Here is a 23,091-nt window from a genome sequence, read left to right on the forward strand (position 1 = left end):
TCCATTCACACTAACAACCGCACGTGCACACCAGAGGAGGCTGGTGGGGGGAGCTATAGGAGGATGGGCTCATTGTAACGGCTGGAATGGAATAAATGCAACAGAGTCTAACATATCCTCCTCTAGCTCCTCCCAACAGCCTCCTCTGGTGTGCACGTGCGGTTTTTAGTGTGAATGGAAGCTGCCAAACGCTCAGTGTCCCCTAAACTCTCGCTCATGCAGTGTCTGTCTCTTCGCAAAACAAATGGCAGTTCAACCATGTAGCTCTTCTTTTACAAGCTGATTAGTATGTGAGGAGTGACTTCACTGGTATCCCAGCCAGGTCTCTCAGACAAACAGACCTGTTCTGATTTATGAGCACCTAACGTTCAGCACACACACAGCAGAGACACTCAGACGGGTTTGACTGTCTGCAGGTGGTGATGTCATACACAGTGTAGTTGTGTGTAGTTGTCTGCGTCAGACAGACGAGGGCAGCACTGAGCACACAGTCTGTCTATCATAGGTGCTGTTTGATAGGGTGATAGACTGATGTAGGCGCGCACACGCATGCACACACACACACACACACACAAACACACACACACACACTGAGCTGAGTGGACAGTTTGGGGTGAGTGAGGGGCAGGGTGGACTGACTGGCTCCTGCCTGGCTTTAGGCAGAGCTGAGTGGGCTCATTCCTGACTCCACAGACAATAGTGTGGGTTTATGGCCAGAGAAAGGAGGGCTGCCGCCCCAGAATAGAGCCAGGAGCCAGGGACGCTCCCCAGCTGAGCTGACCACCCCTGTCTGGACACATGCGGGCCTGGGGTGGGGCTGAGGACCGAGAGATGGAGGTGTACTATCCTCATCTCTACATCTCTCTCAGATTATCTCTCTCCCTGTGGATATAGATGTCGGGTTAGGGACAGCTGTCATGCATGCACTGCTATGTCCGTTAGGACAATCATCAGGCATGTGTCCATGATGAAGGGAGTCACATCATACAGGTCTTTGATGGGGCCCTAATGAGGGGCAGTCACCCCTGAGGCCCCTTCAGATGGGTAGGGACAGAGGGCTGGTTTCTCTGTGCCACTCGCTGCCCCTCACAGCAGCATGTGACCCTGGGGACAGGACAGGGCAGGCAGCAGTGGGCCCATTGTCCGTGGTGGTCCTGGTAGAGGGCATGGTACTGTCGGTCCAGACTGGGGGTAATGTGAGAGTGGTACCAGGCAGGCCAGTACAACAGAGCCTATTGACACTGGGTGTCTCTCAAATGGCACCCTATTCCTTTATAGTGCACTACTTTTAACCAGGGCCCATTGGGCTGTGGTCTAAAGTAGTACACTATATAGGGAATAGGGTCCCATTTTTTTGGAACGCACCCACTGTGTCCTGTCCTTACTGCAGCTGCTGGGCTGGGGGCTGAAGGGGGGAGGGGGTTCATCATAATAGGGCCCTTGTTTCGGCTGGCTGTAACCCCCCCCCACCCCTGTCCCCCCTCCCCCGTCCCTCTATTTCACATCTGTAGCTCTGTCTTCCCCCACACCTCAGAGAACAAAACAAAAACACCCACCGGGGAGATTCTTTTTCTGAGGAGATTGTTATCTATGATGCTGAATGGCTGTATAGTTAAGACAGAACATATATTTCAGTAAAACACGGTTGCTGTCCCTGTACCGTTTCTTACAGCAGTGCCCTCCTTTTGGAAAAAGGAAAACGTGAGCCAAAAGGCACACGGGCAGTGGTAGCTTTGTCTGTCCACAGACGGTAAAACAGGCTGCCAATGGCACTCTCTCTCTCTCTCTCCTTAAATCGGTCATACAGGAAGGAGTATGGAGGTTGTGTATCACCGGAGTTGCATCCCCTTCTGTCCTTCGCTTGTTTATCCATCTCTACTCTAATGACAGGGCTCTTCTTATGGTATCCATCTGTCTATGTCCCTAATCTGATTAACTCACATGAGTCTAGCCCAACACTTTAATTGGCAATGCTTGTTCAGTCCCTGCATTTAATTAGCTATGCTTGTTCAGTCCCTGCATTTAATTGGCTATGCTTGGCTCCCACCCTCCCCCCCATTGTGTCCTGATTCTCTTGACCTTACTGCTCCTGTGTTCGGATCGACCTACGACCTTCCAGCCCTGTGATCTGATTGGTCCCGTCTTACTGCCCCCTTACAGCTCCAGTGATCTGATTGACTCCGCCTAGCTGCCCGTGTGATATGATTGGCTCAGTCTTAAAGGGATAATCCACCCTAGAGATGAAATGTGACGTGATACTTCATCAAGATACGGTTCTCATCACTGGAGAGGAGAACCTTTCATAACGTGCACCGTCTCTTTAATATATTTTCTTCCTTCAACTACCATGGCACAAACCTGTTTCCTCCTCTAGTCTCCCTGCGAGTTGCCATAGCAGCCAGGCTCGCACAGCTTTCAGCTAGAAAAGCCATCTCTACCAGGTCGAACACGGTGATATTGTAACTCCTAAATAAAGCAACACCTCACGGCACAACGCCTCTCCCCTATTTGACCTAGATAGTTTGTGTGTATGTACTGATATGTAGACTACGTATGCCCCATGTTTAAATGGATGTAGTTCTGTGCTTGAGCTGTTCTTGTCTATTAATGTTCTGTATTATGTCTTGTTTCATGTTTTGTGTGGACCCCAGGAAGAATAGCTGCTGCTTTCGCAAAAGATAATGGGAATCCTAATCAAATGCCAAAATTGATATTTCTGGGATTTTACAACTAGCTACTGTAACTAACTTTACATGCTGATATTGACTTTGGTATTATGGTGTGTAGCAATTTTTTATAGCTAGCTGCCTAGCTAGCTAGCCAGCCTTTCTGGAGAAAGCATTGCATTATGGGTTTTGTAGGCGACTTGATCTCTGCAGATTTTTTGCCTCCTAATTTGTTATATATTTTTCCTCACAACATATGTTGCGATTAGATATTAGCGTTATTTAACAATGTAAATCATAGGAATTTGTAGATTTGAGTGGATTATTCTTCTTAAAGCCCCATGTTGTCGTGTCCAGTGGTGGTACCTTGAGGCTGGTGTGCAGGGCAGACTCTGGTGGGTAGACGATGAAGTGGCGCAGCGTGAAGCCGAAGCCCTGAGAGTTCTTCTGGAGTAGTAGCGTCCGGGGGCCTTGCCAGCCAACGGCGACGCCCTCTCCTCGCGCCCCCATCGCAGGCCGAGGGTTGTCGCCTGCCGAGGAGAGCCCATCTCTCCACCCCTTTGCCTGATGAACAGAGAGAGAATAAAAACATGTGAGACTCAGTTAATATCCCTAAAACAATCACTTATGTCACCCCTCCAACGGTCAACACTCCATTAGTACTTAACCAGTTCCTCCTTCCACCAAGTATTCCCAGGAAAAGGTTTCAGAACATTATGGAACTGGCACAGATCCATGCTATACTTGGAGCCATAACAACAAGAGAAACCCCAGAGTGACATCACCATTTAATGGGCTGCTGGTTACTTCATTTGAGTCTTCCCCTGCAGGCAGGAATAGGAATGTGTCTGTTTTTGTCCTGGGAGACTGGCGGACAATGAGTGTGTGTGTATATGTATGTGTTTGTGTGTGTGTGTCTGTCCATATGTTTTAATGCTAGTAGGGGAGACGTGAGCACGGCTGGCCCATAGGGCCAGGCAGTCCCCACATGGCATCCAGCACCACAACAATATCCCATAAACCACTAGGGGGTCCTGGGGGGTTATGACCGCTGTCAGGAAGAGCCCAAGTCTAGACGGTGTGGAGCAGGGGGGGGGGGGGGGGGGGGGTTACGTTCCTAGCACACTCAGGAATGCTCAGGACGGAACTCTAGACAATTAAGGAATGCCTGTAACCAATCAGGTTTGACCTTGGTCAGGTCATAGTGCACCAGAGTGCTGTGAAAGGGTCAGGGTGATTCAGAGTAGATTTCCACTCATTTTCCCCAAAGAAGGCAAATACCAAACATGACAGATACACGCGAGAACTAACACTTTGATGCTGCTGCCACAACCCACATTTCAAACACAACCACTTGACCAAACAGGGATGGGAGGGAGACACAGCCTTCCTAAATGTATATTAGCCTGTTTGGTCAAAATACCTATTGACTCTTCTCTATGGAAGTACAGTTACTTAATTGTACCGGTGTCTCTCCTCCTGACTCTCCACTCTGAGGTTGTGTGTGTGTGTGTGTGTATTTGTGTGTGTGTGTGTGTGTGTGTTAGCAGTTTATACAGGTTGAAAATGGCAGATTTGACCACTGATAAGCGCCTATATTGGAATGCAGTGGCTGTACCGTAACAAGCTATACATGACATCAGAGCCCAGGGTCTCCACTTCACATCACTTTAAGGGTTTTGACTGACAGACGTTCTGAACTACGTGCGCCACGTGATGAAGTCTCTCCCGCTAATTGGGCAACTTTTGCAAATGTTGTTGTCGTCTGAATGAGGGAAGGGCTGTAAATGAAGAGGTCCCGATGTATTTCGAAAGATGAGAGGTTGAAAGTTATAATAAATACCGTTTTGGCGTCATACAAGCAAGACAAAACACCCGTCAGTCCAAATGTGCACTTCACATTTCCATTTTGGGATTTATAATGGTCCGTTTTTGGATTGCGTAAACAACGGTAATTGTGGGATCGTGGGGATGCAGGGTTGTGTTCCATAAAATAAAGAAAAATACAAGTGTACTTGCCCTAGTTCCTCAACAGCACAGCTAGGAGAGCTTAAAAAAAGCACCTTATAGTTGAAGACTGTTCTTTGAGTCATAAAAAATTGCATTAAAATGACTTTGGAACTGTGCACACTTTGAAGTGGTGTGTGGCCACTTGGAGACACCAGTTGGTCCTCTCACTCAAACCCTTGTAATCTTGTATTGCACCTACCCCACATTCTCTAAGAATACTCTTATCATGTTACTGAATGTATTCAGAGTATTATCAGATTTCGTTATCAACAAATGCGGGGAAAACGTACATTAAATGTAAAATGCACATAAAATCAATAGTGTAATGTTTGTATACAGTCTTGTGTTAGACGAACGGTTCTCACCTTTAGCCTAATAATGTTCCCATACTCTCCAAACTGTTCCCTTTTAATTGCAACCATGGTTATGCATATGCTTTTCATATTTCTTCTGTAAAAACATGTCAACGTATCCCTATTCATATAGGTTAGTTCCCATGTGTGGAAGGGGTTTAACCCCCAACACAAACCCTATACAGTGGCGTGCGAAAGTATTCACCCCCTTGGCATTTTTCCTATTTTGTTGCCTTACAACCTGGAATTAAAATAGATTTTTTTTTGGGGGGGGGGGGGGGTTGTATCATTTGAATTATACAACATACCTACCACTTTGTACATGTAAAATAAAAAATGTGTGAAACAAACAAGAAATAAGACAAAAAAACTGAAAACATGAGCGTGCATAACTGTTTCCCCCCCAAAGTTAATACTTTGAAGAACCACCTTTTGCAGCAATTACAGCTGCAAGTCTCTTGGGGTATATGTCTCTATAAGCTTGGCACATCTAGGCACTGGGATTGTTGCCCATTCTTCAAGGAAAAACTGCTCCAGCTCCTTTAAGTTGGATGGGTTCCGATGGTGTACAACAATCTTTAAGTCATACCACAGATTCTCAATTGGATTGAGGTCTGGTCTTTGACTAGGCCATTCCAAGATATTTAATGTTTCCTCTTAAACCACTCGAGTGTTGCTTTAGCAATATGCTATGCTTAGAGTCATTGTCCTGCTGGAAGGTGAACCTCCGTCCCAGTCTAAAATTTCTTGAAGACTGAAACAGGTTATCCTCAAGAATTTCCCTGTATTTAGTGCCATCCATCATTCCTTCAATTCTGACCAGTTTCCCAGTCCCTGCCGCTGAAAAACATATCCACAGCATGATGCTGCCACCACCATGCTTCCCTCTGGGGATGTTATTCTCAGGGTGATGAGAGGTGTTGGGTTTGCACCAGACATAGCGTTTTCCTTGATGGCCAAAAAGCTAAATTGTCATCTCATCTGACCAGAGAACCTTCTTCCATATGTTTGGGGAGTCTCCCACATGCCTTTTGTCGAACACCAAACATGTTTTTTTATTTTCTTTCTTAAGGCAATGGCTTTTTTTCTGGCCACTCTTCCATAAAGCCCAGCTCTGTGGAGTGTACGGCTTAAAATGGTCCTATGGACAGATACTCCCATCTCCGCTGTGGAGCTTTGCAGCTCCTTCGGGGTTATCTTTGGTCTCTTTGTCGCCTCTCTGATTAATGCCCTCCTTGCCTGGTCCGTGAGTTTGGTGGGCGGCCCTCTCTTGGCAGGTTTGTTGTGGTGCCATATTCTTTCCATTTTTAATAATGGATTTAAATGGTGCTCCGTGGGATGTTCAAAGTTTCAGATATTTTTTTATAACCCAATCCCGATCTGTACTTCTCCACAACTTTGTCCCTGACCTGTTCGGAGAGCTCCTTGGTCTTCATGGTGCCACTTGCTTGGTGGTGCCCCTTGCTTAGTGGTGTTGCAGAATCTGGGGCCTTTCAGAACAGGTGTATATATACTGAGATCATGTGACAGATTATGTGACACTTAGATTGTACACAGGTGGACATTATTTAACTAATTATGTGACTTCTGAAGGTAATTGGTTGCACAAGATTTATTTAGGGGCTTCATAGCAAAGGGTGTGAATGCATATGCACGCACCACTTTTCCGTAAATTTTGGGGGGGGAATTGTTTTAAACAAGTTATTTTTTTACTTTCACTTCACCAATTTAGACTATTTTGTGTATGATTTAAATTTAAATTACAGTTTGCAATGCAACAAAATAGGAAAAATGCCAAGGGGGGTGAATACTTTTGGAAGGCACTGTATTTCCCTTCCTGTGCCCCCTCCCCCCTCCACACACTCTGACCTCGCAGGGCCAATCACCCAGCCCGCTCAACAACAGGAAGTGGCAGGCTGGGGACAGGAAATATGGTACCATAGAGGAGGGATAATCAGGCATACAGAGCACCTAGAAATAAAAACCACAGGGGGTCAGCTATCTCTCAATGTCCCTTGTGTCTACAATACAGTACCTCTCTCCTCTGTTCTTCCTTCCATTCTACCGCTCTCCCTTCTCCTCCCTTCCACCATCACCACATATACTTTCTTGCCAAATGATCCAGCTGGAGTGACCTTTACAACACATCCTCTCTTTGTCCTCCTCTCCTCTTTCCAGCTCGATGCACAGCTCTCCATATAGCCGCTGATGTAACCGTGTTCTCACCGTTTCACATTGCCCAAGAAATTCTCACATGAACAGACGAGAGGCATGAGAATAACATGAGAATAACAAGGGAGAACGTTTAAATGAGAGATGCATGAAAGTGAGGGGGAGGGAAGACAAGGGAGGAAAATAAAGGGAGAGTGAAAATGAAAGAGTAGGCTTAAGATCTGAAGAGAGAAAGAAAGAGACTAGCCAGAGGGAATTCCACAGAGGGAGCGGTTGGATTGAGACATGTTGAAACACATACTGATGGGGACTGGCAAGGAGGGGGGGGGTGAGGAGAGCGAGGGAAGAAGAGAATGATAGAGAGAGGGAAGGCGCGAGTGGAGAGGAATGGAGTGAGAGCAGGCTGGGCCAAGTGCGAGACAGGTTCCAGCACGCTGGTTTTAACCGCACAGCCCCTCCCGGCGCTCGGAATACCAAACCCTGTGATTACCCCAAACACACAGAGACTGGAGCTCTGGGCCAGAGATGATTCCCACTGCCTGTCAGCCTGCCTGCCTGTCCCTGAGTGTGTGGGACGTCTGTGACTGCCTGGCTATTCTCCACTACCCCCGACCCCACTAGTCTCCATCTAACTACAGTAGGGTACACTCCAGACTCTAGGTTACACTCCAGACATGAGATCTAACAACATTGGTTAAACTTACATCTGTCTCTCAGCTTATGTAAAACCAGACTGTATTTAGGCTATACCTGATAGTCTAGTCTGGACTCTCCTTTCCATGGCCACTCTCTCACCAACCTTCTAGATGAGGAAACCTTTCTCCAGTCTAGCCAATCCAAAAGGGGAACATTTGGCATTTCAGATGACTGGCATTTCACTCTGCAGTTCTCTGAAATGCCTAGATATCTCAAATCAAATCAAAGTGTATTGGCCGTGTACACAGATCTGCCGATGCTATCGCAAATGCTTGTGCTTCTAGCGCCAACAGTGCAGTAATTATCACATCTACAGGCACCATAATGAAAACTCCTATTAAAATGCCACATGGGGCCCCCAGGAAACCATACACAATATTTCCCATCATTCCTATTAGTCTATATAACCACATCCACATTGTTTTCTATTGTGGTGGGTAGCAGACAGGTGTCCAACTCTCCACGACATCAAATCAAACTTTATTAGTCACATGCGCCGAATACAACAGGTGTTGACCTTACAGTAAAATGCTTACTTACGAGCCCCTAACCAACAATGCAGTTTAAAAAAATACGGATAAGAATAAGAAATAAAAGTAACAAGTCATTAAAGAGCAGCAGTAAAATACAATAGCGAGGTTATATACAGGGGAAACCGGTACAGAGTCAAAGTGCGGGGGCACCGATTAGTTGAGGTAATATGTACATGTAGGTAGAGTTATTAAAGTGACTATGCATAGATGATAACAACAGAGAGTGGCAGTGGTGTAAAAGAGGGGGAGGAGGGGTGCAGGTAGTCTGGGTAGCCATTTGATTAGACGTTCAGGAGTCTTATGGCTTGGGGGTAGAAGCTGCCGTGCGGTAGCAGAGAGAACAGTCTATGACTAGGGTGGCTGGAGTCTTTGACAATTTTTAGGGCCTTCCTCTGACACAGCCTGGTATAGAGGGACTGGATGGCAGGAAGCTTGGCCCCAGTGATGTACTGGCCCGTTCGCACTACCCTCTGTAGTGCCTTGTGGTCGGAGGCCGAGCAGTTGCCATACCAGGCAGTGATGCAACCAGTCAGGATGCTCTCAATGGTGCAGCTGTAGAACCTTTTGAGGATCTGAGGGCCCATGGCAAATCTTTTCAGTCTCCTGAGGGGGAATACGTTTTGTCGTGCCCTCTTCACAACTGTCTTGGTGTGCTTGGACCATGTTAGCTTGTTGGTGATGTCGACACCAAGGAACTTGAAGCTCTCAACCTGCTCCACTACAGCCCCATTGATGAGAATGGGGGCGTGCTCTGTACTCTTTTTCCTGCAGGCCACAATCATCTCCTTTGTCTTGATCACATTGAGTGAGAGGTTCTTGTCCTGGCACCACACTGCCAGGTCTCTGACTTCCTCCCTATAGGCTGTCTCGTCGTTGTTGGTGATCAGGCCTACCACCGTTGTGTCATTGGCAAACTCAATGATGATTTTGGAGTCGTGCCTGGCCTTGCAGTCATGAGTGAACCGGGAGTACAAGAAGGGGACTGGGCACGCACCCCTGAGGGGCCCCCGTGTTGAGGATCAACGTGGCGGATATGTTGTTACATACCCTTACCACCTGGGGGGCGGCCCATCAGGAAGTCCAGGATCCAGTTGCAGAGGGAGGTGTTTAGTCCCAGGGTCCTTAGCTTATTGATGAGCTCTGAGGGCACTATGGTGTTGAACGCTGAGCTGTAGTCAATGAACAGAATTCTCACATAGGTGTTAGTTTTGACCAGGTGGGAAAGGGCAGTGTGGAGTGCAATAGCGATTGCATCATCTATGGATCTGTCGGTGTGGTATGCAAACTGGAGTGTGTCTCGGGTTTCTGGGATGATGGTGTTAATGTGAGCCATGTTCGTATGAACCACGACATCACCAGCCTAAAGATGACACAGTTATGAAGTGATTATTAAGCTATATAATTAGTTCAGAGTGATTGAAATTGATGGTGAAGGAAAGGAATGCACAAACACACACTGGCGCCCGGCGCTAGTGCCACTGGGGGAACAATGGTCTTTCAAACAGCTGAGAGCTGCATCCCGTTTGAAAAGTGGAGCTTTACAGAGAGGTTACAAACGCTGACACGCTTTTAATCCAGAGACCCACTGTCCGCTCCGTAGCACTGGTCTGAGAGCTGGACGGATGGGTGTATGGGGGACGGGAGAAGAGAAAGGGACACAAACTGAAGTGATTAAGTACGGCTACTTTAAGGGTCAATAGTTCTTCCTGGTCAGATCAGGTCGTCAGGAAAAACCCCCAGGGACGCGACCACATCATCTACTGTATATCAAAGGCCCTCCCCCACCTGTATCGTTGTCTCTCCTCCGGCTCCTCTCCAAGCCGGAATGCATCATAGTTCAAACTAGCATGACAGCCAACGTCTGACTGTTATGTCGGTACAGACGACAGGCCGGCCGCACCATGACAGCCTCTTTAAGCACAAACAGTATTTCACAATAGAGGGTAAACGGTCATTCAGCATACCTGACGCACAGCTTCAAGAATAACGTCTCTGTCTTTTACACAACCGCCTGAATTCCTCCGTCTGTGTGTGTGTATGTGTGTGTGTGTGTGTTTGTTTGCTCAAGAACCTGTCCGAGCCCTCTGTCAGATCAAGTCAGTTGATGTCACATCAGTTAAACAGGGTTTTCTCCTTGAGCAACTCCGCTGAATATGAATCTCCAGTAACCCCCCCCCCCACCCATCCACCAAAAAACGGTAGGACAGGAGAGGCCGAGGCTAGCACAACTTAACTATCTGTATAAGTATCTTCTTATTGTTTGCCTAACCTGAGCTTTTAGTCTACACTGAACAAAAACATAAAACACATCATGTAAAGTGTTAGTCCCATGTCTGTAATAAAGCCATTTTGTGGCGGGGGAGGGGGGGGGGGGGACATATTCTGATTGGCTGGGCCTGGCTGCCAAGTGAACTGTAACTCAGTGAAATCGTTGAAATTGTTGTGTGCTGCGTTTTATATTTTTGTTCAGCATACATCCACAGATCCTAACCATAATAGCCCAAAAGCTCCTTAAAGGCCCACACCCAGTGGCATACAGGCAACAGTAAAGTCTAACAGGCTACTGGCTGTATCAAAATGTGTCTAGTCCCGTCAGAGAGAGATACTGAGAGTGATGTGCGTTAAGGCCTCACCAACCTGGCCATTAGAGCAACATTAGAATGACATCATCGCTGTGGCATTTAACTGGCCTTAGCCACATACTGTTGCACTGGTGTTACTATCCTGGTCAACACAATTACAGAGGGAGCTGGCTGAGATTCCAGGACTGATGCTGTGCACATTACTGGTGTTATACTATCCTGGTCAACACAATTACAGAGGGAGATGGCTGAGATTCCAGGACTGATGCTGTCCACAGTATTGCGAGAGGCCATTACTGTACACAGACAGTGTGTTTACGCCAGCTGTGTCCATACACTATAGCCTGGGCGCTCTTTCCCCTGCCTGCCCACATTCCCCAAGCCGCCATCTCTCAACTGTGTGTCTGAGAGAGAGACAGAGAGAGAGAGCAAACACACACTGCGCTTCAACACACACACACACACACGCATACGCACACACACACGCACATACGCACACACGCACGCACATACACACACTAAATGAGTGCACATGGATGAGAGATGCCCTGAATTCTGCAGGCCTGGAGGGCGCATTGCCTGCCTCCCCCCCCTTTAACTGCCACATAACAAGCCCCATCGCCTGCCTTAACTCACTAATTAGTACCGCCCCTTCAGGGGGAAGAAGACAACACAACTAAATCAAATCAAATCAAATCTATAGCTGATGCTTAATGATTAATGATTACCGCATTATTGCCGCTCACATTCAGCATCACACTGCCATAGACACCAATGGAGGCTGCTGTGGGGAGGACAGCTCTTAATAACGTCTGGAACGGAACGAACGGAATGGCATCCAACCCATGGAAACCACTCATTCCGTTCCAGCCGTTGCCACGAGCCTGTCTTCCCCAATTACGGTGCCACCAACCTCCTTGGACAGACATGGAGAAAACACATTAGGAGAAGCTCTTTCTCGCTGACACACAAACACACAAGCAAGCATACACACTGCGCAATTAGCAAAACACCAGTTCCACATAACGCTATGGACAGAGATTCTGAGGTAGACCCAAAAAGAGAGATAACAAGGAACTTTGGTCCCAAATGAGGACCCAGCCGAGAAGAGATCAACATCCGACGAGCTTCTCCTTCACGTCTCTATGGATTAAAATGAATCACCACTTTACAGACAGGTGTGGTGGGCACTGGGCACAGTCCTTACCCTGGGCTGGTGAGAACGTTGCAGGGCCCTGCTGGTGCAGCCGTGCCCACTGCCGACCAGGACTGGCCTCATGGTGGGGGGCGAAGGTGAGGGCAAGGGGGCACCACGCAGCACTGCCAACCAGATGCAGCGAGGCTCGGCGGCACTACAGTCCACCCCTACGGGATTCTGGAAGCACCACTCTGACTCAGCTGGCAAAGCAGGGTAGGGGGGCATAGCCGCGGGCATTGGGGCGCAGAGATTACCCGACACGGGCCGACCTGATGCCAACATGGGCCACACACACACACACACACGGGCAAAGTCTTGACACTATCGCACAAACGCGCTATTTTACAGTAAACGACGCAGGTGTCAGAGTAACACATGCATCCTCTCTGGCCAAATCCTACTGTCAGCACCAATCCATGGAGATAAAACAAGCAGTGAAAGCAGAAACCAAGAGGGCTGAGTAGCTCTTCAGATGGGCCAAGATCATCCCTGAAGAAAAAAATCAACCAATAGTTCCAACCAGTTCAGTCTAGTCCCCTGTTCTCCTCTGCGTTCCTCTCATCCCAATGCTGGCACGTCTCCAAAGATACCTGCTTTTAGTCCCATATCCCAGTCTCAAACTCCTGACCTCCAAGGACGTAAAGGAGCTTTCCAAGGCAAACACACACGCTCACACACACGCTGGCGGGGGCCGTGGTGGGGCGTCCTGTGCCCTGAGAAGATATCAAAGAAGTCCTGGAAAGCAGATGTACGCCGGAGTGTGTGTGGTAGCAGAGAGGTCTGGTTTCCCTACAGACAGACAGACAGACGGTCTGACTGACTGACTGACTGACAAAGTGACTGACAGACTAACTGACAGTGCCTCTCCTCTCTCAGCACAGCAGTGTCCTGTCCAGCGGTGTTCAGCAGGACACAAAGCCACTGTGTCTGTCAACCCCCCTAACACACAAACTGTCACAGCTAGAGGGCTGGCTCCTCTGTCTCTCCTCCCTCCCTCTCTCCTCCCTCCCTCTCTCGCTCTCTCTCTCTTTGTTTCTCTCTTCCTGACTCTCTCTCTCTCTCTTTCCTCCTTTTGTCAGCCTCCAGCTCGTTGTCCGGCTTCACTTCTACCAATCCATCCTTTGTTCCGTCTCTGTCCCACGTTTACGCTCTCACTCCTCTGCTCCCTCCTTTCTGCCCTCCGCTCCGTGGGATCCATTCCAATCTGTCACTCAAAATCCACTTTTCTGACAGAGAGCCAAAAACACACACACAACATCCAACATGTACAATGTGAACACTGAGGGCCGGGCCCCCGACACCGTGCTCCACTCTTGAAGTCCGGATGGAGTTTTCAACTGTAGGCTGATGATGTGGTAGGCCTAAATTCAACAGCAGGTCCCTGTGGCTCTGTCCTGCCCTGTGATTGTAGAGGGAGTTGAGTGGCGCTTGGTGTATGTGTGAAAGAGACACAGGCACAGTGACACCGCTATGATCCCGGCACTCAACTCACACACAACAACCCACCCCCCATGCTCCAAAACACATGCTCCACCACTGTACCCACCCACACAGTTTCTCTCTCCTTTTCTCTCCTGTTCTCTCCTGTTCTCGCCCTCTCCAGCAAAATCGAGAGGACATGAGATAAAGTTGAGCAGACGCAGTGGAACAACTGTGAGAGCAGAACGAGAGAGAGAGAGAGAGAGAGAGAGAGAGCGCAACAGGCTGCCGCTTCACTCCAGCAGCCCCGTCGCCAGCCAGGCAGACCAGAATAAAACAGCTGCAATTGAACATTAATTTGACACTGACCCCCCCCCCCCCCCCCCCCCCCCCCCACCCCCCCACCCCCCCACCCCCTCACGCTAAGTCATGAATTCACACATACAAACACTAAAACAAACAGTGACACACACACACACACACACACACACACACACACACACACACACACAAACACACACACACACACACACACACACACACACACACACACACACACACACACACACACACAGCAGAGTTCTCACCAAACATCCAGGGGTCCTGAGTGTGTGTGAAAGTGTCAGGCAGGTGACCATGGTGAGTCTGACAGAGCTAAGGCTTCATGATCCTCTCTCTAGAAACGCACTCCACAGACCTGTTACTGATGAGGTTAGACTGGTTTCACCTGCTGCCATACAAGCAGGGCAAGCACCAACACGACCACAACACCTGAACACACACATAGTACACACACTCTCTAAAACACACACACACACACCGTGCCCTCCAGGCACACACAGAAAATACACTTTGCAGGCTCACCTAGTGTATGTTGAAATACCATGTGTTTGATGTATTTGATACCATTCCACCTATTTCGCACTCCAGCCATTACCACCCGTCCTCCCCAATTAAGGTGCCACCAACCTCCTGTGATAAACACCCACCAGCTATACCCAATACAAATGTGCAGACGTACAAACTGTACTATACACAAACACACGACACAAAAGGGAACGCTCCTTCCACACATAGACATACACATGGCCCGTTGAGTCACACACGTGTATAAATACACTTGCTGGGGTGTAATTACGCTCTCATAAAGACTTAAGTCCTATTGGCTGTGGGCTGTGCTGTGGGCTGTGCTGTGACCGTGGGCTGTGACTGTGAGGGGTTGTGTTCAGCCTGTGGTCAGACCGGAGGTTTGGGTTCTAACAGACCGCCAAGCAGAATCCGCCCAGGACCGGATGGAGAGACACCGGGACCAGATCACTCAGGGGGGACGTCCCATTCAGAAAAAGACCACAGATGGAAGCTTCAGAAGGGGACGGGCCTTGATAGGGGACACTGTGTGTATGACATCATAAGCTGGCACCACCCGACGATGAGCCTTCCTGGTTCAATCAATGAAAACGATCTGCTTATCACAAGCGCAGCGTTGAGAAAGACTCACATTGAGTTTTGCCGTGGAGTTTTGCCAATAACAGACAAGCCCAATTGGGAAAAGATCCCGGTCTCTCCCCCTCTAGTGACCTGCAGCCATATTTACAAAAACAGGAGGAGGAGAAGTAAGCAACAAAAGAGCGGAGAGAAAAGGTGTTGAGTTTCAGTTCACATGGAGGACAAAGGAGTCACACCGTGCGCTGTCACAAAACCACCGTTGCCTCCAGTGACCCATGCTGGCTGCTGATTGGCAGAGACATGTCCATACACTAGGCAAGTCAGTTTTAAGAACAAATTCTTAGTTACAATGACAGACTACCCCGGTCAAACCCGGACGACGTTGGGCCAAATGTGCACCGCCCTATGAGACTCCCAATCACGGCTGGATGTGAAACAGCCTGGATTCGGACCGGGAACTGTAGTGACGGCTCTTGCACTGAGATACAGTGCCTTAGACCGCTGCGCCACTCGGGAGCCTGCTACGTTGTGGTTGGATGAGGCCTAAACACCACTAGGTCCTGAACATTACATCCTAAACAATCCTCATCCCGGGAGAAAGTGAACACCTGTCTGTCTGTGGCTCAACGTCACCGTAACCTCTCATCCGCCCCTAAAGCCCCTGAAGTCCTGAGATCAAAGAGTGTGAGATTCAAACGGCACACGCCGCTAATCTCTGGAGAGACGCCATACTGCTCGCCTCTTGCCCCCCCACCCTACCACACCGCCGCCCCGGCCCCTCGCCCTCTCTGCCATGCACACCACCGAGAGAGAGAGAGAGAGCGGGTCGGGGCGGTTGATCTGCAACTCTGCTCACAGACAGATTAGTTGGTAGATAATCCCCTTCATAGTGACGCCGACACCACCGGCCAGCAGATTAACTAACACAGCCTGATGGAGACACAGTCCACTCCCATTCTTCACTGACTGATTGAGAACCACCAGCCATAATAACCCTCATACACACAGCTAGCTGAGCAAGACATCAGGCAGGATCTATATCAGAGAGATGCAGTGGTGTAAAGTACTTAAGTAAAACTACTTTAAAGTACTACTTAAGTCGTTTTGGGGAGTATTTCTATTTTTGACAACTTTTACTTCCGTACATTCCTAAAGAAAATATTGTACTTTTTACTCCATACATTTTCCTGACAACCCAAAGTACAAGTTACATTTTGAATGCTTAGCAGGACAGGAAAATTGTGAAATTCACACACTTATCAAGAGAACTGTCACGCCTTTTTATTTCTCTATTTGGTTAGGTCAGGGTGTGATTTGGGTGGGCATTCTAGTTTTCTATTTCTTTGTTGGCCGGCTATGGTTCCCAATCAGTGGCAGCTGTCTATCGTTATCTCTGATTGGGAATCATACTTAGGCAGCCTGTTTCCCACCCTAGTTTGTGGGATGTTGTTTTTGCACAGTAGCTGTATTAGCCCTGCACAACTTTACAACTTTCCCTTTGTTGTTTTTGGTGTTCATTCTAATAAAGTACGATGAACACTTTCCACGCTGCGCTTTGGTCTCCTTCCGACGACGGACGTAACAGAACATCCCATCACCAAAGGACCGAGCAGCGTGGCCAGGAGGAGCAGGGATCCTGGGCCCGGGAGGAAAGTGAGTGGAGGACATCATGGACATGGGAGGAGAGAGGTGCTGGAGTTGAGAGCGCTGCAGAGCGGGCGTGCTGAGGAGCGTGACACCAGTCCGGTGTCATGTGCACCTGTTTCACGCATCTGGCCTCCAGTGCGCCTCCCCAGTCCGATGCGTCCTGTGTCTCCTCCGCGCACTCGCCCTGGGGTGTGTGTCACCGTTCAGGCACCATGTTATGCGGTTCTATGCACCGTGTCTCCTGTGCGCCTTCACAGCCCAGTGCGTCCTGTGCCAGCGCCCCGCATTTGCAGGGCTAAAATGAGCGTCCAGCCAGGACGGGTTGTGTCAGCTCTACGCTCCAGACCTCCAGTGCACCTCCACAGTCCAGTCCGTCCTATGCCTCCTCCCTGCACTCGCCCTGAGGTGCGTGTCATCAGCCCGGTGCCACCTGTACCGGTCCCACGCATCAGGCCTCCAGTGCGCCTCCACAGTCCAGAGCTTCCGGCGACAGTCCCCAGTCCAGAGCTTCCGGGGATGTTCCCAGTCCAGATCTTCCGGCGACAGTCCCCAGTCCAGAGCTTCCGGCGACAGTCCCCAGTCCAGAGCTTCCGGCGACAGTCCCCAGTCCAAAGCTTCCGGCGACGTTCCCAGTCCAGAGTTTCCGGCGACAGTCCCCAGTTCAGAGCTTCCGGCGACAGTCCCCAGTTCAGAGCTTCCGGTGACAGTCCCCAGTTCAGAGCTTCCGGTGACAGTCCCCAGTCCAGAGCTTCCGGCAACAGTCCCCAGTCCAGAGCTTCCGGCGACAGTCCCCAGTCCAGAGCTTCCGGCGACAGTCCCCAGTCCAGAGCTTCCGGCGACGTTTCACAGTCCAGAACCTCCTGAGACGGTCCACAGTCCGGAACCTCCTGAGACGGTCCACAGTCTGGAACCTCCTCTGACGATCCACGGTCAGGAACCTCCGGCGACGATCGGCAGTCCGGAGCTTCCGGCGACGAGCTACGGTCCGGTTCCTCCGGTGACGATCTACGGTCCAGAGCCTCCGGCGACGATCCAAGGCCCGGTTCCACGGAAGCGGAGGGATCAGCAAGTGGAGCGAGGTCTATGCGCCGAACCGGAGGAGCCACCGAGGCTAGATGCCCACCCAGACCCTCCCTCATAAAGTCAGGTTTTGCAGCCGGAGTCTGCACCTTTGGGAGGGGGGGCGTTACTGTCACACCCTGACCTTAGAGAGTTTTTTCATTTCTCTATTTGGATGAACACTTTCCACGCTGCGCTTTGGTCTCATTCCGCCGACGGACGTAACAAGAACACGTGGTCATCCCTACTGCCTATGTCCTGGTTGACTCACTAAACACAAATTGTGTGCCACTGGCTATCCGTACATTTAATAAACAAGAACATGGTGCCGTCCGCTTTGCTGAATATAAGGAATTTGTAATGATTTATACTTTAACTTTTGATACTTAAGTATATTTTAGCAATAAAATGTACTTTTGGTACTTAAGTATATGTCAAACCAAACACTTTTAGTAGTATTTTACTGGGTGACTTTCACTTTTACTTGAGAGAGACATCAACTGTGTGTGTGTGTGTGTGTGTGTGTGTGTGTGTGTGTGTGTGTGTGTGTGTGTGTGTGTGTGTGTGTGTGTGTGTGTGTGTGTGTGTGTGTGTGTGTGTGTGTTTTAGAGAGAGAGTGAGACGTTCTGTGTCAGTGAGAGATCGGTGTGAGAGATCAAACAAGTGACTACGCAGACATAACAGGGGATGTTTGCAGTAAACACAGACAATGAGACAAGAGCTTAACAAGTAGAAACTAGGGTCACTGAGGGAAAGGTGACTATGAGGATGTACAGTATAGTGTGTATGGGCACTGTGTGCGTGTGTGGTGGGTTTTCCCTCTAAGTCTATGTTTCCAGGTCAGAGTCATGGCCAGCCCAGAGGAATCCACCAAACACACACAGACAAACAGAAATCGGAGTAATCTCCACAGGATGTGGCTTTCCCAGGGAATGGCCATCGACCACATCTCTCACACACTACACACACACACACACACACACACACACTCACTCTACACAACCTTCCACTGTCACTATAACTCCTTGTGCGTAGCTAGAGACACATATAGTAAGCACAGTGAAAACGAGAGGAAGAGAGAACGAGGGAGGCTGGCTGACTCTGCCCATCAGTCCAGAAAACATTAGATAGCAGAACAGCCTAGACAGACGACCATTACTCCCAGCAGTGGATCCTATGAAAAGCAGTGGATGGATAGAAAAGGGCCGGTCTCTTTTTAAGCAGGTTAATTTTAACTCTAATCTCCTGCAAATCCACGACACACAGAGGCCAAAGGCTGAGAGTCCGCAGGGCGCAGTTACAGATCTCTGACCACAAGAGGGCAGACATACCACGCAGCTCAATGGCAGATGTGTACGGACGGGGGACGGGGGACGGGGACACGGGGCTGTGAGAACAGAGTGGAAACCCACACACAGTTAGTGCTACTGTAGTAGGATGGCTGTGTCATCATAGGGGTTTCAGTGCAGGGGTTGGATGTGCTTGGAAAAGATGGTGTTAGTCTGAAGGTGTGAGGTAATGTACAGGATGTAAGCACTGGTCTACAGTCAGTTTTTGGTCCCCCTTCTAATGGTTATGGCTAGGGCTGGGGCAAGGCACTCTGACGGGAGATAAGGGGTGAGGCCACACCTGTTGTGAGGAGGAAAGAGTCGTAGGAGGGCCAGTGGCAGGAGGAGTTGGGTGAAACAATAGCGGGGTCGTCTTACCTCTTCCCCCCTTACCCTCTCTACACAGCTGAGAGGATCAGGGTGGTCCCTCCCCGCCTGGCCCTGTCTGACTGCATGACTGTCTCTGACTAACACGCCCCATCTCTCCAGCAGACTGGAAACAAACAAATCAGACCCACCTGGCCCTCGACCTCCCCCCACAGGAACGCAGACAACACATTATGGATGCATTCTACGTGTGTGTGTGACCTCATGCTGTTCTGCCTAACCATGTGAGACCATGTGAGTTCTAACGTGGGCCAACCCCAGACTGATCCATACTCTCACAGACACACCCATCCGACCCGGATTCCCCCTACTCATGCAAACAATGACACATATTCCAACACACACCACCACATGCACGCATTGACACATATACAGCGATTACAGGGACCATTGCACTACTGGGGTGAGACACACAGCGGAGGATGATTGGCTGAGTGGGGAGCTCAGAGAGAGCTGATTGGCTGAATGTGGATATTGGTGGGATACAAGGAGGTGGGTGTGTCCAATATATCTTTCAGTGAACATTCATCAACCACTAATGCCCCAGGGGGACATGGGATACATGAGTCAGCCAGCCAGCCAGCCTGAAACCTAGCAGGCCAGAGAGAGGAAGAGAAATTAGATTATAAATACAACCCATATTTATGTTGATTTAATTTCCCTACTTGCACATTGTTACAACACTGTACATAGCCATAATAACATTTTAAATGTTTCTATTCTTTTGAAAGAATGAGGGGAGTGAGAAAGAGACAGATGCTGGAAAGGGTTCAAACTGGGAGAAAGCGTACTATGAGGGATAAACATGAAGGCAGAGAGAGAGATGTAAAGCAGAAACAAAAGATGGAGAAGTAGTAGGCAGATGGAGAGCAGAATGAGACAGATATGACCACACACACACACACACACACACACACACACACACACACACACACACACACACACACACACACACACACACACACACACACACACACACACACACACACAGGGCATTAATATCCCTAAATATGGAGTTAGCCTGTGGCTGGGTTTGTTAAGTATAACCTTCAGTGTGGTCAGAATTCCTCCACTGACTGTACTGGAAGATGCCTGCATGAGGGGTAGGGGCTGGAAGAGCTTGGAGGGAGCATGCCCCCCCCCCCCCCCCCCCCCCCCCGGCATACCAGCGACCCAGGGACCCCCATTATATTTTAGCAAAAAAATGTATTACCCATTTTCTTATCATCAGATGAATGCTATTGGCAAGTAGAAGTAATCAACATTTTAAAAATGAATAGATTTGGTAGACAGTTTTATGAAGGACGTGTAAACTCTAAACTAGCATATTAGCTAGTAACAAAACCAATCGATTCTCCCTGACTCTCTAGATTTGATTTGATTGTTAGTTCTCAAAGATGGTATTATTTAAAAAGATATATAGTTCATCTATTTTCTGCATGCTTTCTATCTGGTTACGGTCATTTTAGTTGACACAAAACAGTTTTTCCATCCTGAAAATTACCACCTAGACTGCCCGCCTAAGACTTTTTTATACAGAAAAAAAACATGTAATAAGCTCCAATGACTGTACTTTCCTCCATATTAAAGGGATAGTTAGAGATTTTGGGATGATAGATTAGATTTTGCAATGAAGCCATTTATCCACTTCCCCAGAGTCGGAGAGCTTGCTAACTGTTCCTGTAGACTTACAGTCATTGCGGTAACGCTAGCTAGCATTGGCACGTGAAACTACCTCTAACTTCCGTTATACTGGATGCAGAGACATACAAATTCATAAAACAATTTTTCGCAAAAACAAAAATCCCCCTAGGGGGCCACAGACCCCAGTTTGAAAACCCTGCACTTAAATGGGGTGTGCAGGTCTCGCCCCCTGGAGCATTATCATTAGGTTGATGAATAATTAACTAGTATGAGCTGTTGGTACATGAAGGAGGATGGAAGGGTGGAAGACTGAGGTGAGAGGCCCAGCCTCATCAACCTTCTCCCTGGCTGTTCTGGTGCTCGTTCTCATTAGTCATATGGACGGACGGACGGACAGAGAGGAGATGATACGAGAATTTCATTCTCCCCTTACAACCCTCCTGGGCTTTCCTGTCTCACTCTTCCTCTTCTCCCTCTCTCTCCCTCCATCTCCCCAACAACTACCACACACTAAGTGGAGAGAGAGTGATACACTTTAGCCTACTTAAGGAGTGGCTGGTTCCTCATTTGAAGCTGCTCGTTGATGAGGAGTGTTTGGTCACGTTCACAAAGACAATCACATCCAAGAGATGAAGGAGTAAGCGGAAAGGCACGAGACGTGTCCAAATTGACCTGTTTTTACTCAACTGTGAAATTAATTCTGCTCTAAAAATAGACTTTTTTCCTTTCGGTGTCTCTCGTGCTCTTGTTTTTCCACATGAGTGCAGCAGCTGCTCTTCTCGCTGTCGCCGTCGCCAATGTTGCATACCCCTGCCCATCACCATGGTGACCATCTCGCCTGACGACCATCAACATCACTTCTTGCTACTACACCTCTGGAGGCCATCAATCTCGAGAGTCGCCATAGCAACAGTGACAGGCAATATGACGATTCTCACCCCCAACCACCATCAATAACGTTTACCTCTACCAACTCTACCACTCTCCCACCTTAGCTTTCACCATCGCCAGTCACCATGACAACTGTCAATCAGTCTACAGGTCATTCTCTTCCAGAACCCTTGCACCACTACAGTCTACATCTAGTGGTGTCTGTCTGAAGGTTGCTGTGAGAGGCAGCGGCTGGGTCTTGTCAGGTACAGAACCTCGTCTTGCCTTGATTATGTTTCAGCATTAACATCCGTCTCCCTGTGTGTATTCCATGTGCCATGTAACCTAAACAGAGGAATGACAACATCTGGCAAAGAGCTACCCCCCCCCCCCCCCCCCCCCACCCCCCCCCCGCAACAACCACAACCACTGGGAGCAATCAGAGAGAGCGTCACGATTGGCCCCCGCTGCGATGACAGCCCCCACCTCTCCTTTTTTCTTTCTTTCTCTCGCTCACTCTTTTTTTCCCAGCGTGTTTTCAGAAGTGGAGTGGAGCTCCTGAAACCACACGGCTCCAGCAGGCCTCTGTGCCCCCTCCACCCCCCTCTGTGTCTGGGAAGAGGGTTGGGATCCTGGGCCCCCTTTCCTCCCCACCCCCCCCCCCCCCCAATCCAGGCCCCAGTTGCCGGTATATTTAGCCCATCTAAGCCTCTATGTAATTAACAGATGAAAATTATAACTTTGGGCTTGGGATGACGTTTCTGTTTCCCTCCGCGGCATGGGCAGAGACTGAAACTGGACCTGCTAGGTTCATCACGGAGCCACACTGGGCAGTGGGCCAATAGCATGGGCGTGGTGGAGCCAGCATTGAGCCAAGATGGAGGAGGACTTGCACCGGTGGATGGAGTGTATAATACTCTGAGCCAGGCGGGGTCGGAATGTTAATACAGTCAAGCTACATGGTCTGTCAATCACACCACACACCACTGGAGTTTCCATTCGAACGTCAGATGGTTTTTACATTCCAACCACGCACCAAAGACTGGAGGAGGAAGATGGAGGAGAGGAGAGTTCCTTATCC

The 23,091-nt window shown here is 49.1% G+C and overlaps 1 protein-coding gene across 12 annotated transcripts in view; it reads right to left on the bottom strand.

The window, feature by feature from the left end:
• LOC109897280 (rho GTPase-activating protein 23) overlaps positions 1–23,091 on the bottom strand; it is a 100,034-nt gene that overhangs the window by 33,669 nt on the left and 43,274 nt on the right. For 3 of the 12 annotated variants that reach the window (XM_031833950.1, XM_031833954.1, XM_031833952.1), the window contains exons 1-2: positions 12,220–13,773; positions 3,033–3,230 (exon numbers count right to left, since the gene is read on the bottom strand). In XM_031833950.1, the coding sequence (XP_031689810.1) occupies positions 3,033–3,230; positions 12,220–12,492 (471 nt within the window). In that variant the 5' untranslated portion in view covers positions 12,493–13,773. Of the gene's footprint in view, positions 1–3,032; positions 3,231–12,219; positions 13,780–14,216; positions 14,318–23,091 lie in introns of those variants that run through there. The other 9 variants (XM_031833959.1, XM_031833958.1, XM_031833957.1 and 6 more) reach the window with 5 other exon arrangements.

Source organism: Oncorhynchus kisutch, linkage group LG10 (assembly GCF_002021735.2).
Source record: "Oncorhynchus kisutch isolate 150728-3 linkage group LG10, Okis_V2, whole genome shotgun sequence".
Classification (NCBI taxonomy): domain Eukaryota; kingdom Metazoa; phylum Chordata; class Actinopteri; order Salmoniformes; family Salmonidae; genus Oncorhynchus; species Oncorhynchus kisutch.